The sequence below is a fragment of the Pristiophorus japonicus genome, chromosome 32 (assembly GCF_044704955.1).
Source record: "Pristiophorus japonicus isolate sPriJap1 chromosome 32, sPriJap1.hap1, whole genome shotgun sequence".
NCBI lineage: Eukaryota > Metazoa > Chordata > Chondrichthyes > Pristiophoridae > Pristiophorus > Pristiophorus japonicus.
Window position 1 is genome coordinate 2,187,794 of NC_092008.1, and position 16,505 is coordinate 2,204,298.

Genomic DNA, 16,505 nt, shown 5'->3' on the forward strand with positions numbered 1-16,505 from the left:
CTCATCCCCTTCCTTCCCTCCCTCATCCCCCTTCCTTCCCTCCCTCATCCCCCTTCCTTCCCTCCCTCATCCCCCTTCCTTCCCTCCCTCATCCCCCTTCCTTCCCTCCCTCATCCCCCTTCCTTCCCTCCCTCATCCCCCTTCCTTCCCTCCCTCCCTCATCCCCCTTCCTTCCCTCCCTCATCCCCCCCTTCCTTCCCTCCCTCATCCCCCCTTCCTTCCCTCCCTCATCCCCCCTTCCTTCCCTCCCTCATCCCCCCTTCCTTCCCTCCCTCATCCCCCTTCCTTCCCTCCCTCATCCCCCTTCCTTCCCTCCCTCATCCCCCTTCCTTCCCTCCCTCATCCCCCTTCCTTCCCTCCCTCATCCCCCTTCCTTCCCTCCCTCATCCCCCTTCCTTCCCTCCCTCATCCCCCTTCCTTCCCTCCCTCATCCCCCTTCCTTCCCTCCCTCATCCCCCTTCCTTCCCTCCCTCATCCCCCTTCCTTCCCTCCCTCATCCCCCTCCCTTCCCTCCCTCCCTTCCCTCCCCTCCTTCCCTCCCCTCCCTCATCCCCCCCTTCCTTCCCTCCCTCGATAGTGGGGCCTGACTGTGTCGCCTACCCGCCACTTGATTAACCCCAAAATCTCCCTCCCCCCCCCACTGCTGGGGTGGGGGGGGTGCTCGGCCCTTTGCTCGGGCTGCTGAATTCTACACGTTAGAGAAAGCTCTCTCGTTGTATGACCTGACCGCACGCGGTGTTCTAATTGGTGGAGATTTTCCTCCTGTGACTATTCCCCCCCCCCCCCCCCCCCTGGTGTGGCGATTGTCATTTTCTTTCACCCCCTTCTTATTTCTCTTTCCTTCCCCCCTCCACCCCGCAGGACTTCGAGGACGACCTTCGCGCCCAGGGAGCCAGAGGTCACAGGCGTTCGGTCAGTCGGGGCTCCTACCAGCTGCAGGCACAGATGAATCGGGCCGTCTACGAAGACAAGTGAGTGCCCCCCTTCTCCTTCCCCCCCCACCCCCAGGCCCCATCGCCGTTAACATTCAACGCTGCGTTTTCTCCAAAAGCGAAACCCCGCGGATGCTGGAATCTGAAACAAAGGTGGTTGCTCGAAGGTTCAGAGAGGATTTGAGGTGGTGGTGGTGTGGGGGGGGGGTCTTCTTTACGCAGAGGGTTGTGGGGATCTGGAAGAGTGGTGGATGCAGAAACCCTCACCACTTTTAAGAGATGGTTGGATGGGCCACTTACAGTGCTGTAACCTGCAGGGTTACGGATCTAGAGCTGGCCATTGGGATTAGACTGGGTGACCTTTTGTTGGACGGAGCAGATATAATGGTAAGTACTGCAGGGAATCGAATACGGCCAGGGGGATCTCCTGGTCTAGTGTCGATCGCCTGGATGGGTCGGAGAGGAATTTTCCCAGATTTTTTTCTCCCTAAATTGGTCTGGGTTTTTGCCCCTCCCAGGAGATCACGTGGCTCCGGTTGGGGTGGGGTGTAGAATGTTTCAGTGTAAGGGGTGTCGCAGTTGTGTGGGGCGGACTGGTTGGGCCGGGTGCCCTTTGCCTTTCCGCCATTGTTCACGGGTTTGTATGTAACCTTCAGGGCTGCTGACCGAGGGCCGTGCGGCTCTTTGTCGGCCGGCGCAGGACACGATGGGCCGGAATGGCCTCCTCCTGCCCCTGTAAATTTCCATGTTTCTAAATGCTGGCGATCTCAGCGGGTCAGGGCAGCATCTGTGGAGAGAGAGAGAGAGAGAAGCAGAGTTAACGTTTCGAGTCGACGACCATTGGTCAGATCTGGCGACTGTTCGGAAAGAACACGGGCACTAAAGGGAGGGAAGGGAAGAACAAATGGGAAGGTCGACGACAGGGGGGAAGGCAGCAGAGATTAGAGAGGCAAAAGGGATGATGGGCAGCCTTGGGATGGCAGAGGCAGAAGTTGGAGAAAGCTGAGTTTAGATAGGGTGTGAATGGCGGGATAATTACCGGCTGCCATGGGAGACACAGTAAATACATCAGAGCAAAATATAGACCATACTTGGAGCACTGTGCACAGTTCTGGTCTCCATATACCTGGGTTAGACCACACTGGGAGCACTGTGCACAGTTCTGGTCTCCATATACCTGGGTTAGACCACACTGGGAGCACTGTGCACAGTTCTGGTCTCCATATACCTGGGTTAGACCACACTGGGAGCACTGTGCACAGTTCTGGTCTCCATATACCTGGGTTAGACCACACTGGGAGCACCGTGCACAGTTCTGGTCTCTATATACCTGGGTTAGACCACACTGGGAGCACTGTGCACAGTTCTGGTTTCCCTATACCTGGGTTAGACCACACTGGGAGCACTGTGCACAGTTCTGGTCTCCATATACCTGGGTTAGACCTCACTGGGGAGCACTGTGCACAGTTCTGGTCTCCATATACCTGGGTTAGACCTCACTGGGGAGCACTGTGCACAGTTCTGGTCTCCATATACCTGGGTTAGACCTCACTGGGGAGCACTGGTCTCCATATACCTGGGTTAGACCTCACTGGAGAGCACTGTGCACAGTTCTGGTCTCCATATACCTGGGTTAGACCACACTTGGAGCACCGTGCACAGTTCTGGTCTCCATATACCTGGGTTGGAGCACTGTGCACAGTTCTGGTCTCCATATACCTGGGTTAGACCACACTGGGAGCACTGTGCACAGTTCTGGTCTCCATATACATGGGTTAGACCACACTTGGAGCACCGTGCACAGTTCTGGTCTCCATATACCTGGGTTAGATCACACTTGGAGCACTGTGCACAGTTCTGGTCTCCATATACCTGGGTTAGACCTCACTGGGAGCACTGTGCACAGTTCTGGTCTCCATATACCTGGGTTGGAGCACCGTGCACAGTTCTGCTCTCCATATACCTGGGTTAGACCTCACTGGGGAGCACTGTGCACAGTTCTGCTCTCCATATACCTGGGTTAGACCACACTGGGAGCACCGTGCACAGTTCTGGGAGGGGTGAGAATGTGGAACTCGCTGCCACAGGGAGGGATCGAGGCGAATAGTATCGATGCATTTAAGGGGAGGCTGGATAAACACACGAGGGAGAAAGGAATAGGAGATGGTGATGGGGGGAGATGAAGAGGTGTGGGAGGGGCCTGGCGTGGAGCATAAACCCCGGCACGGGGCGGTGGGTCGAATGGCCTGATCACGTGCTGTTAATCCTACATTGGAAGAAGAGCAGGGGGAGTTCTCCCCGGTGTCCTGGGGCCAATATTTACCCCTCGACCAATAGACGATCCGGGTCATCATCACATCGCTGTGTGCGGGAGCTTGCTGTGCGCCAATTGGCGTTTCCCACAATACAACAGGGAGCGCACTTCTAAAGTACTTCATTGACTGTAAGGCGCTTTGGGCCGTCCGGTGGTCGTGAAAGGCGCTATATAAATGCAAGTCTTTCTTACTCCCTCAGGTCGCCAGGCAGCGTGGTCCCGACCTCTGTGGCCGAGGCTAGTCGCGCCATGGCAGGTGATACCACGCTGAGCGAGAACTATGCCTTCGCCGGGATGTACCATATCTTCGACCAGCACGTGGACGAGGCAGGTAAGGGGTGTCGGTGTCGTGTGCAGGAGGGGCGGTACTGAGGGAGCGCCGCACTGTCGGAGGGGCGGTACTGAGGGAGTGCCGCACTGTCGGAGGGGCAGTACTGAGGGAGTGCCGCACTGTCGGGGGGGCGGTGCTGAGGGAGCGCCGCACTGTCGGAGGGGCGGTGCTGAGGCAGCGCCGCACTGTCGGAGGGGCAGTACTGAGGGAGCGCCGCACTGTCGGAGGGGCGGTACTGAGGGAGCGCCGCACTGCACTGTCGGAGGGGCAGTACTGAGGGAGTGCCGCACTGTCGGAGGGGCGGTACTGAGGGAGCGCCGCACTGTCGGAGGGGCGGTACTGAGGGAGCCCCGCACTGTCGGAGGGGCAGTACTGAGGGAGCGCCGCACTGTCGGAGGGGCGGTACTGAGGGAGCGCCGCACTGTCGGAGGGGCGGTACTGAGGGAGCGCCGCACTGTCGGAGGGGCGGTACTGAGGGAGCGCCGCACTGTCGGAGGGGCGGTACTGAGGGAGCGCCGCACTGTCGGAGGGGCGGTACTGAGGGAGCGCCGCACTGTCGGAGGGGCGGTACTGAGGGAGCGCCGCACTGCACTGTCGGAGGGGCAGTACTGAGGGAGTGCCGCACTGTCGGAGGGGCGGTACTGAGGGAGCACCGCACTGTCGGAGGGGCTGTACTGAGGGAGCGCCGCACTGTCGGAGGGGCAGTACTGAGGGAGCGCCGCACTGTCGGAGGGGCGGTACTGAGGGAGCGCCGCACTGTCGGAGGGGCGGTACTGAGGGAGCCCCGCACTGTCGGAGGGGCGGTACTGAGGGAGCGCCGCACTGTCGGAGGGGCAGTACTGAGGGAGCGCCGCACTGTCGGAGGGGCGGTACTGAGGGAGTGCCGCACTGTCGTAGGGGCGGTACTGAGGGAGACCCGCACTGTCGGAGGGGCGGTACTGAGGGAGTGCTGCACTGTCGGAGGGGCAGTACTGAGGGAGCGCCGCACTGTCGGAGGGGCAGTACTGAGGGAGTGCTGCACTGTCGGAGGGGCAGTACTGAGGGAGTGCTGCACTGTCGAAGGGGCAGTACTGAGGGAGTGCCGCACTGTCGGAGGGGCAGTACTGAGGGAGTGCCGCACTGTCGGAGGGGCAGTACTGAGGGAGCCCCGCACTGTCGGAGGGGCGGTACTGAGGGAGCGCCGCACTGTCGGATGGGCCATCTTTCGGCCTCGTGTTTGAACCCGAGGCCCCATCTTCCTTCTCGGGTGGACATGAAAAATGCCACGGCCACTGTTTCGAGGAAGATTTTTCCCTGGCTCAAAAGACCCAGAGGGGGAGACGGGGAGAGTGTGTTTACACAGCGTGTTGCTGCGATCGGGAACGTGCTGCCTGAAAGCTCGGTGGGAGCAGATTCAATAGTGACTTTTAAACGGGGGAATTGGATAAATACCTGAAGGGGGAAAATGTGCCGGGGCTGTGGGGAAAGGGCAGGGGGGGAGTGTGGGACTGATTGGGGTCGTTCTGTCACAGAGCCGGCACAGCACAGGCTCGAAGGGCCCAATGGGATCCTCCAGTGCTCTGAGCTTCTGCCCCTATCCGTGTCTCCGCCCCCTCCAGACTTGACTATTCCAACGCTGCGCTCCTGGCCGGCCTCCCACATTCTACCCGACGTAAACTAGAGGTGATCCAAAACTCAGCTGCCCCCGAGTCCCACTCACCATCACCCCCTGTGCTCACTGCCCCGTGTCCTAACTCGCACTGAGTCCCGCTCACCCATCACCCCCTGTGCTCGCTGACCCCGTGTTCTAACTCACACCGAGTCCCACTCACCCATCACCCCCTGTACTCACTGCCCCGTGTCCTAACTCGCACCGAGTCCCCCTCACCCATCACCCCCTGTGCTCACAGCCCCGTGTCCTAACTCGCACCGAGTCCCACTCACCCATCACCCCCTGTGCTCACTGCCCCGTGTCCTAACTCACACCGAGTCCCACTCACCCATCACCCCCTGTGCTCACAGCCCCGTGTCCTAACTCGCACCGAGTCCCGCTCACCCATCACCCCCTGTGCTCACTGTCCCGTGTCCTAACTCGCACCGAGTCCCGCTCACCCATCACCCCCTGTGCTTGCTGACCCCGTGTCCTAACTCGCACCGAGTCCCACTCACCCATCACCCCCTGTGCTTGCTGACCCCGTGTCCTAACTCGCACCGAGTCCCACTCACCCATCACCCCCTGTGCTTGCTGACCCCGTGTCCTAACTCGCACCGAGTCCCACTCACCCATCACCCCCTGTGCTCACTGCCCCGTGTCCTAACTCGCACCGAGTCTCGCTCACCCATCACCCCCTGTGCTCACTGACCCCGTGTCCTAACTCGCACCGAGTCCCGCTCACCCATCACCCCCTGTGCTCGCTGACCTACATTGGCTCCCGGTCCGGCAACACCTCGATTTCAAAATTATCATCCTTCTTTACAAATCCTGACATGGCCCTCGCCCCCTCCCTATCTCTGTAACCTCCTCCAGCCCCTTCAACCCTCCCTATCTCTGTAACCTCCTCCAGCCCCCTACACCCCTCCCTATCTCTGTAACCCCCTCCAGCCCCTACACCCGTCCCTATCTCTGTAACCTCCTCCAGCCCCCTACACCCCTCCCTATCTCTGTAACCTCCTCCAGCCCCTTCAACCCTCCCCATCTCTGTAACCCCCTCCAGCCCCTTCAACCCTCCCTATCTCTGTAACCTCCTCCAGCCCCTACACCCCTCCCTATCTCTGTAACCTCCTCCAGCCCCACAACCCCCCGAGATCTCTGCATCCTCTAATTCTGCCCTCCTGACCATCCCTGATTATAATCGCTCCACCATCGGTGGCCGTGCCTTCTGTTGCCTGGGCCCCAAGCTCTGGAACTCCCTCCCTAAACCTCTCCGCCTCTCTCTCCTCCTTCAAGACGCTCCTTAAAACCCACCTCTGTGACCCAGCTTTTGGTCAACTGTCCCTAATATCTCCTCCTGTGGCTCGGGGTCAAATGTTTTGTGCTGTGAAGCCGCTTGGGCTGTTTCACTACGTTAATGGTGCTGTATAAACACAGGTTGTTGTTGAGCGTCTAGGAGCAACTCTTCACGATCTGTGTCCCCGGGTCTCTGTTCCTGCCCCCCCCCCACCCCCCCCCCCCCCCACTGTTTAAAAAAAAATAGTACCATTTAGGTTCTGCCAACCTGTTGAATCATCATCATCGGCAGTCCCTCGGAGCCGAGGAAGACTTGCTTCCATTCTAACAATGAGTCCTTAGGTGGCTGAACAGCCCAATACGGGAGCCACAGTCCCTGTCACAGGTGGGACAGACAGTGGTTGAGGGAAGGGGAGGCTGGGACTGGTTTGCCGCACGCTCCTTCCGCTGCCTGCGCTTGGTTTCTGCACGCTCTCGGCGACGAGACTCGAGGTGCTCAGCGCCCCTCCCGGATGCACTTCCTCCACTTAGGGCGGACTGGTCTTTGGGCCCAGGAACTCCCAGGTGTCGGTGGGGGATGTTGCACTTTATCAGGGAGGGCTTTGAGGGTGGTCCCTTGTAACGTTTCCTCTGCCCACCTTTGGCTCGTTTGCCCGTGAAGGAGTTCCGAGTAGAGCGCTTGCTTTGGGGAGTCTCGTGTCTGGGGGACATGCGGACAATGTGGCCCTGCCCAGCGGAGCTGGTCGAGTGTGGTCAGTGCTTCGATGCTGGGGATGTTGGGCCTGGTCGAGGACGCTAACGTTGGTGCGTCTGTCCTCCCGGGGGATTTGCAGGATCTTGCGGAGACAGCGTTGGTGGTATTTCTCCAGCGACTTGAGGTACCTACTGTACATGGTCCGTGTCTCTGAGCCATACAGGAGGGCGGGTATCACTGCAGGCCCGTCGATTTATAACCGTGTGGTTGAAACGATGTTTTCTGGTTTGCGCGCAGTTCCCAAGGTGCAGTTTGCCAACGACGATAAGAACCGCCTGGCTTGCTGCTCGTTGGACGGGACAGTGTCCATCTTCCAGCTGGTGCCCACGCCCCCGGCCGTGCTGCGGGTGCTGAAGGGTCACTCGCGGGGCGTTACCGACTTCGCCTGGTCCCTCTCCAACGACGTCATCGTGACCACCTCGCTGGACGCCACCATGCGCATCTGGGCCACCGAGGACGGCAAGTGCATCCGCGAGATCGCCGATCCCGACTGCTCTGAGCTGTTGTGCTGCACCTTCCAGCCCATGAACAACAACCTGACTGTGGTAGGTGATGGGGGAGAGGGATGAGGGAGCGGCGTACCGCGCTGGGGGAGGGGCGGTACTGAGGGAGCGCCGTACTGCGCTGTCAGAGGGGCGGTACTGAGGGAGCGTCGTACTGCGCTGTCGGAGGGGCAGTACTGAGGGAGCGCCGCACTGTCGGAGGGGCGGTACTGAGGGAGCGTCGTACTGCGCTGTCGGAGGGGCGGTACTGAGGGAGCGCCGTACTGCGCTGTCGGAGGGGCGGTACTGAGGGAGCGTCGTACTGCGCTGTCGGAGGGGCGGTACTGAGGGAGCGTCGTACTGCGCTGTCGGAGGGGCGGTACTGAGGGAGCGCCGCACTGTCGGAGGGGCGGTACTGAGGGAGCGCCGCACTGTCGGAGGGTCGGTACTGAGGGAGCGCCGCACTGTCGGAGGGGCGGTACTGAGGGAGCGCCGCACTGTCGGAGGGGCGGTACTGAGGGAGCGCCGCACTGTCGGAGGGGCGGTACTGAGGGAGCGCCGCACTGTCGGAGGGGCGGTACTGAGGGAGCGCCGCACTGTCGGAGGGGCGGTACTGAGGGAGCGCCGCACTGTCGGAGGGATTATCCCCGGGATCCTGGGGCCTGAGCGGGACTTTTTGGCCGCGAGCCAGCCGGCTGCCGGGGCACGTTTTTCAATCGGGGAGCTGGGAGAGAAATCGGGAAACCCGCTCCACGCCGCCACCTGCTGGCCAGAGCTGGCAGGCGCACTGTGACTGTTGACATCACAAAACCGAATTGGGTGGGGGAGGAAAACAGTCGGACAAGGGGCCGGAGGGCGGGATATGTGGCGGCTGTCGCGTGCGTCCTGGGCCCGAACCTGACGGTTTTGCCTGTCTGTCCCGTGCGTTTTGCAGGTTGGGAACAGCAAGCACAATGTTCATGTCATGAACATCTCCACCGGGAAGAAAGTGAAGGGTGGTTCCAGCAAATTGACGGGGCGTGTCCTCTCCTTGTCCTTCGACTCGCCTGGCCGCATCCTGTGGGCCGGCGATGACCGGGGCAGTATTTTCTCCTTCCTCTTCGACATGGCCACAGGTGAGGCGTGGGCTGGGATCTTGCTGTGCGGGCGGCCCGCTTCCCCCTCCGGGTTTCCTTCCCCGTTCTTCCCCCCCCTCCCCCACCGTCTCTTTCGATTGGTCGCAGGTTCCCGCCGCCCCTCCTGCGCCTGCAAGCACCTCGGCCTCAGCGGGGAGAGTGGTGGGGGCTATTCACCTGCGGGTGGCATCGTAGGCCAGGCCGGTCTGGCTCCCGGTGACCCCGATTCTCACGGGGCACGGCACGGAGAGCGCGAGTCATCGGGCAAATCGACTTGTCGGGGGCAGGGGTGGGAGGGGGGACGCGTCAAAGTGAGGTTGCCTGCTCACTCTCGCTGGCTCTCCACTTTCACTCTCGCACACACTCGCTAACTCTCTCAACTTAAACACACACACACACACACACTCGCTCTTCACGCATTGTCGTGCGCTCTCTGTCACACACGCTCTCCCAAGCCCTCGCCCCCCCCCCCTCTCTCTCTCTCCCCCCCCCCCCCCACACTCTCTCTCTCTCTCTCTCTCTCTCTCTCTCTGTTCTCGCCCCCCCCTCTCCCTCCTCCCACCCCCCCTCTCTCTCCTCTCTCTACCTGTCCTCGCCCCCCCTCTCTCCCTCCTCCCACCCCCCCCCACACTCTCTCTCTCTCTGTCCTCGCCCCCCCTCTCTCCCTCCTCCCACCCCCCCCCACACTCTCTCTCTCTCTCTCTGTCCTCGCCCCCCCTCTCTCCCTCCTCCCACCACCCCTCTCTCTCCTCTCTCTCCCAGTCCTCGCCCCACTCCCCCCTCTCTCCCTCCTCCCACCCCCCTCTCTCTCCTTCCCCCCCCCACCCTCTCTCCCTGTCCTTGCCCCACTCCCCCTCTCTTCCTCCCTCCTCCCACCCCCCCTCCTCTCTCTCTCTCCCTGTCCTCGCCCCACTCCCCCCTCTCTCTCTCTCGCTCTCTCTCTCCCTCCTCCCACCACCCCCCCCCCCACACTCCCTCTCCTCTCTCTCCCAGTCCTCGCCCCACTCCCCCCTCTCTCCCTCCTCCCACCTCCCCTCTCTCTCCTTCCCCCCCCCCACCCTCTCTCCCTGTCCTTGCCCCACTCCCCCTCTCTCCCTCCCTCCTCCCACCCCCCCCCCTCTCCTCTCTCTCTCCCTGTCCTCGCCCCACTCCCCCCTCTCTCTCTCTCTCTCTCCCTCCTCCCACCCCCCCCCCTCTCTCCTCTCTCTCCCTGTCCTCGCCCCACTCCCCCCTCTCTCTCTCTTCCTCCCTCCTCCCACCCCCCCTCCTCTCTCTCTCTCCCTGTCCTCGCCCCACTCCCCCCTCTCTCTCTCGCTCTCTCTCTCCCTCCTCCCACCACCCCCCCCCCCACACTCCCTCTCCTCTCTCTCCCTGTCCTCGCCCCACTCCCCCCTCTCTTTCTCTCTCTCTCTCTCTCTCTCCCTCCTCCCACCCCCCCCCCCTCTCTCTCTCCCTGTCCTCGCCCCTCTTTCCCCCCCCCCCCCCCCCCCCCCCGGCTCTCTCACTCTGTGTAAGTTCTGTGCTTTCCTTCCCCCTACCCACAGGCAAGCTGACCAAAGCGAAGCGGCTGGTGGTGAGCGAGGGCAGTTCCATCACCAGCATCTGCGCCCGGTCCTGGATCAGCCGTGAAGCCCGCGATCCATCACTGCTGGTCAACGCCTGCGTCAACAAGCTGCTGCTGTACAGGTGAGGGGGCACGGGGTGGGGGGGGGGGGAGGTGGGGCTGGTCTGTGGGGAGTAGGGGGCAGGGCTGAGATCTCCCTGTGAGCGGTGCCCGCCCTCTCCCCGTGCCCCGTGAGCGGTGCCCCAGGCCGGTGGGATCTCCCTGTGCAGCGTGGGTTTAACCGTTCCCGTCTTGTCCCCGCAGGGTGGTGGACAACGAGGGCACGTTGCAGCTGAAGAGGACCTTCGAGATCGAGCAGAGCTCCAACCCCGTGCGCAGCATCTTCTGCCCCCTAATGTCCTTCCGCCAGGGGGCCTGTGTGGGTAAGAGCTCGCGGCCGGACAATGGCAGACTCTGGTTACTGGCCACACAAGACCAGCACAGCCTTCACCCCAGGCAACTTCACTTCCTTCCCTGTAATCGGTCAATCTGTGTGACTTCAGCACCCTGGGAGTGTTTGATGGGACAATGTAGAGGGAGCTTTACTCTTATCTAACCCCGTGCTGTACCTGCCCTGGGAGTGTTTGATGGGACAGTGTAGAGGGAGCTTTACTCTGTATCTAACCCCCTGTACCTGCCCTGGGAGTGTTTGATGGGACAGTGTAGAGGGAGCTTTACTCTGTATCTAACCCCCTGTACCTGCCCTGGGAGTGTTTGATGGGACAGTGTAGAGGGAGCTTTACTCTCTAACCCCCTGTACCTGCCCTGGGAGTGTTTGATGGGACAGTGTAGAGGGAGCTTTACTCTGTATCTAACCCCCTGTACCTGCCCTGGGAGTGTTTGATGGGACAGTGTAGAGGGAGCTTTACTCTGTATGTAACCCCCTGTACCTGCCCTGGGAGTGTTTGATGGGACAGTGTAGAGGGAGCTTTACTCTCTAACCCCCTGTACCTGCCCTGGGAGTGTTTGATGGGGCAGTGTAGAGGGAGCTTTACTCTCTAACCCCGTGCCGTGGGAGTGTATGACGGGGCTGGTGCAGAGGGAGCTTTACTCTCGGGACCCGCTGACCCCCTCTCTCTCTCTCTCTCTCTCTCCGCCCGCAGTCACCGGTAGCGAGGACATGTGTGTCTACTTCTTTGACGTGGAGCGACAGACGCGGGCCATCGTCAACAAGCTCCAGGGTCACAGCGCTGCTGTGCTGGACGTCAGCTTCAACTGCGACGAGAGTTTGTTAGCCTCCAGCGATGCTCGAGGGATGGTCATCGTCTGGCGACGTGAGCAGAAGTAACAGCGAGGGTCGTCCCACTCCAAACCGTTCTCTGCATGACGGGCTGTAAGCTGATGGGCTTTATGTAATATGTAACACACAACACACGCGCGCGATGCAACGTCCCGAATCCAGACCTTCGAAAAACCGCCGAGCTTGACGGAGTCGCTGTCCCAAAACCCGGCATTTCAGACGAGCAAAAATCTGAAATCCAGAACCCGCCACCGAATCCGTGCCGGGTTTTTTCAACCCGGCGCGCTCAAAAACCCGGCCCGGATTCCGGTCGGGCATTCCATATATCAGTCGAATGGTTTTCCGGTCCGAAATCCGGAACAAATACGCCGGAACGCAGTCGGTCCCGAGGATTCCGGGTATGGGACGTTGTGTTTGTGTGTGTGTGTGTGTATAAAAATATATTTATTATATATTTGAAGCAGCGGCCATATTCTCCAGAATTAACTTGATCTGCAGATGTGGGTTCCCTGTGGGCCTATTGGCAGGCTTCACACTCCACAGCACCCCAAACGTCCTCAACGCTGGTTCCGAGGCAAGTGAAAATGCTCCTTCCTCCCCTCTACTCCCTTCTCTCTTCTTCCCAACCCCGCCCCGGAGGGGCAGTGCTGAGGGAGCGCCGCGCTGTCACAGGGACAGTAGTGAGGGAGCGCCGCGCCGCGCTGTAGGAGGGGCGGTACTGAGGGAGCGCCGCACTGTCGGAGGGGCAGTACTGAGGGAGTGTCGGAGGGGCGGTACTGAGGGAGCGCCGCGCTGCGCTGTAGGAGGGGCGGTACTGAGGGAGCGCCGCACTGTCGGAGGGGCAGTACTGAGGGAGCGCCGCACTGTCGGAGGGGCAGTACTGAGGGAGCGCCGCACTGTCGGAGGGGCAGTACTGAGGGAGCGCCGTACTGCGCTGTCGGAGGGGCGGTACTGAGGGAGCACCGTACTGCGCTGTCGGAGGGGCGGTACTGAGGGAGCACCGTACTGCGCTGTCGGAGGGGCAGTACTGAGGGAGTGTCGGAGGGGCAGTACTGAGGGAGTGTCGGAGGGGCGGTACTGAGGGAGCGCCGCACTGTCGGAGGGGCGGTACTGAGGGAGCGCCGCACTGTCGGAGGGGCCGTATTTCGGATGAGACGTTAAACCGAGGCCCCGTCTGCCCTCTCGGGTGAATGTAAAAGATCCCAGGGCCACTATTTGGAAGAAGAGCAGGGGGAGTTCTCCCCGGTGTCCTGGGGCCAATATTTATCCCTCGACCAACATCACTAAAACAGACGATCCGGGTCATTATCACATCGCTGTGTGTGGGAGCTTGCTGTGCACAAATTGGCGTTTCCCACAATACAACAGCGAGCGCACTTCAAAAAAATGCTTCATTGGCTGAGAGGCGCTTTGGGATATCCTGAGGGGTTGTAAGGCGCTATATAAATGCACGTCTTTCAGTCTGTCACTCCTGCTGTCGTGGTGGAGGGGGTGGTCACAGCTCAGTGAGCAGCGCCACACGGGACTCGAGCGAGTAATCCCGCCGTGCTATTGTGGGATCTTGCTGTACCGTAGAGCGGCGTGACTAATGAATAATAACACGAGAAGCAGGCCGCATGGTCCCTCCAGCCTCGCTCCGATCCCGGCCTCCACCCCCACCCCCCAACCCCAACCCCTGCTCGCTCCCCCCCCACAACTTAAGATAAGAAATAGGAGCAGGTGTTGGCCATTCGGCCCCTCGAGCCTGCTCCGCCATTTAATACGACCATGGCTGATCCGATCATGGACTCAGCTCCACTTCCCTGCCCGCTCCCTTATCGGTTAAGAAACTGTCTACGTCTGTCTTAAATTTATTCAATGTCCCGGCTTCCACAGCTCTCTGGGGCAGCGAATTCCACAGATTTACAACCCTCAGAGAGAAGAAATTCCTCCTCATCTCAGTTTTAAATGGGCGGCCCCTTATTCTAAGACCATGCCCCCTAGTTCCAGTCTCCCCCATCAGTGGAAACATCCTCTCTGCATCCACCTTGTCGAGCCCCCCTCATAATCTTATACGTTTCGATAAGATCACCTCTCATTCTTCTGAACTCCAATGAGTAGAGGCCCAACCTCCTCAACCTTTCCTCATAAGTCAACCCCCTCATCCCCGGAATCAACCGAGTGAACCTTCTCTGAACTGCCTCCAAAGCAAGTATATCCTTTCGTAAATATGGAAACCAAAACTGCACGCAGTACTCCAGGTGTGGCCTCACCAATACCCTGTATAACTGTAGCAAGACTTCCCTGCTTTTATACTCCATCCCCTTTGCAATAAAGGCCAAGGTTCCAGCCCTCGAACGTCCCCTGCCGATCAGAAACCTGCGCGCGCGTGTTTGTGTGTGCGCGCCTCTGTGCGCGCCCCTCTGTGTGTGTGTGCGCGTCTGTGTGCGCCCCTCTGTGCGCGCGTGTCCGCGCGTGCGTGCGTGGGTCTGCGCGTGTGTCTGCGCGCATCAGTGCGCGTGTGTCTGCGCGCGCATGTGTGTGCATGTCTGCGCGCATCAGTGTGTGTGTGCGCGCGTGCGTGTGTGTCCGCGCCTCTGCGCGCGCGCCCGTGTGTGTGCGTGCGCGCGTGTGTGCGCGTTTGTGTGCACGCGACAGCCCGTGAGGGTTGCTGGATAAACGAACGTCTGACCCGGAGAAGGGGAGGCCGATGGAACGTGGAGAGGAATACATTTCCAACCGCTGCCTTCGTTTGTATATTTTCTTTTTTTTTTTAAAAAGGCCCTTCTCCGTTTTATTTAACACTGTCTTCGTAAACACTATTTTATCTCTTGAAACGAGCAGTTTGGAGCCCCGGATTTCCCCGGCCAGGAATCACAGGCTTGCCCCAGTTGGTTCAAACGCTGGTCACACGCCTCGCACCGTGTTCATTAAAGGCAGCGATCTGACCGGCAAAAAAAAAAACCCACCCCTTCTCCCCTTCTCTCGAATTAATCGGCGGGCCCTGGAACATCCCGGGCCGCCCCGACCCGTGTGTGTGTGAGCGAGAACACCAGCGCGGGGTCGGGGCTATAGAGCTGGAGCGCCGGGACCTGGAACATCGGGCGGAGGAGCTGCGCGAGTTCGGGGGCCCAGGAGAGGCGAGGGCCCAGGGGCAGCGCTGTGCGATACGTGTCCGCGCAGCAGAGCTGGTCTCCAGTCGTCCTGGTGTTGACCCTTGCCGCTGGAGAAAGGCCGAGCTCTTGTCAAGCCCGTGCGGCGGCTGGTGTGAAACGGTCACCCCACGTTAAAAAAAAAAAACCCCACGCACAGGCATCTTCCTCAATTGGAGTTCAGGACTGCAACGTGTCGCGTCCTTCGTCGAAACATGCGTGAACTCCTGTAGAGGCAGCTCATCCTCGCTCGAGGCTCCGTCTGTGATGAATTAATATATATATATGTGTGTGTGTAGCCGAGTGGGATCACTCTTGCTGAGTGAGAGGAGGTCTCGCTGGAGGCGTGGTTGATCGGTGTAGACGCGCGCGGTTTTGGGAAGGGCTTGTAGCACGGACTGCGCGTTGGGTTGGGGGGGGGGGGGGGAGGGGCGCAGGGCTGACCAGAGCCCGCGCACCGCGCTCACCCCGTGCACGCGGGGCTGTGAGCGCGCGCGCGCGCGCGAGTGCCGTCTGCACAACTGCTTTGTAAACGGGTGAGCGACGCTGGTATTTAATAATAAAACTGTTGAAATTATCTGGAGCGATCGCTGACTCTTCATTCTCTCTCTCTCTCTCACTCGCCAGTGTCCGTTCCACACAACGCCCACAGCGCAGGAGGCCGCCATTCGGCCCCTCTCCAGCCCGTGCCGGCTCTCGCCCAGTCCCACTCTCGCCCAGTCCCACTCCTCCCCCCCCCCCCCCACCTCCGGCCCTTTCCCCGTAGCCCCGCTAATCTTTTTCCTTCAGGTATTTATCCAGCTCCCTTTTTTAAAAGCCGCGATTGAGTCGGCCCCCCCCCCCCGCCCTCTGAGGCAGCGTGTTCCCGATCCCGAACCCCACTCGCTGCGGAAAACGAGTTGTTCCTCGCGTGGCCTTTCTGCCGATCGCCTTAAATCCGTGTCCCTCTGGTTCTCCACCCTCCCGCCAACGGGAACGGTCTCCCGAGATCTTACTCTGTCCGGACCCCCCTCGTGATCGTGAACGCCCTCGATCAAATCTCCTCTCAACCTTCTCTGCTCCGAGGAGAACAACCCCGGCTTCTCCGGTCTCTCCCCGCGTCACTGAAGTCCCTCATCCCCCCCGGGACCATTCTGGCCAATCTCCGCACCCTCTCGAAGGCCTTCACATCCTCCCAACTGTGTCGTGCCCGGAATTGGACACAATATTCCCGTTGAGGCCGAACCGGTGTTTTATAAAAGGTTCTCCATAACTTCCTTGCTTCTGTACTCTGTTGATGTAGCTCAGGATCCCGTAAGCTTTTTTAATCGTTTTCTCAACCTGCCCTGCCCCCCCCTCAATGATCTGTGCACATATACCCCCGGGTCTCTCTGTTTATGCACCCCCCCAGTCCCCCCCCTTAGGATTGTCCCCGTCAGTTTATATCGCCTCTCATCGTTTCTTCTGACCAAGATGTATCAATCGCGCTTTTCTGTGTTAAACTTCACCTGCCCCGTGTCTGCCCATCCCACCAGCCTGTCTGTGTCCTCTTGAAGTCTGTCTCACTCTTCCTCACTGTTCACTATACTTCCGAGTTTTGTCACCTGCAAATTTTGAAATCCCAACTGAGGGAGCAGCGCACTGTCGGAGGGGCGGTACTGAGGGAGCGCCGCACTGTCGGAGGGGCGGTACTGAGGG

The 16,505-nt window shown here is 60.2% G+C and overlaps 1 protein-coding gene across 1 annotated transcript in view; it reads left to right on the forward strand.

The window, feature by feature from the left end:
• Window positions 1-15,405, forward strand: part of wdr13 (WD repeat domain 13) — a 15,796-nt gene extending 391 nt beyond the window's left edge. The window contains exons 2-8 of the mRNA XM_070869020.1: window positions 862-971; window positions 3,447-3,577; window positions 7,495-7,802; window positions 8,674-8,854; window positions 10,399-10,540; window positions 10,722-10,840; window positions 11,561-15,405. Of these exons, the coding sequence (XP_070725121.1) occupies window positions 862-971; window positions 3,447-3,577; window positions 7,495-7,802; window positions 8,674-8,854; window positions 10,399-10,540; window positions 10,722-10,840; window positions 11,561-11,745 (1,176 nt within the window). The 3' untranslated portion in view covers window positions 11,746-15,405. The remainder of the gene's footprint in view (window positions 1-861; window positions 972-3,446; window positions 3,578-7,494; window positions 7,803-8,673; window positions 8,855-10,398; window positions 10,541-10,721; window positions 10,841-11,560) is intronic.
• The last annotated feature ends 1,100 nt before the right edge of the window (window positions 15,406-16,505 follow it).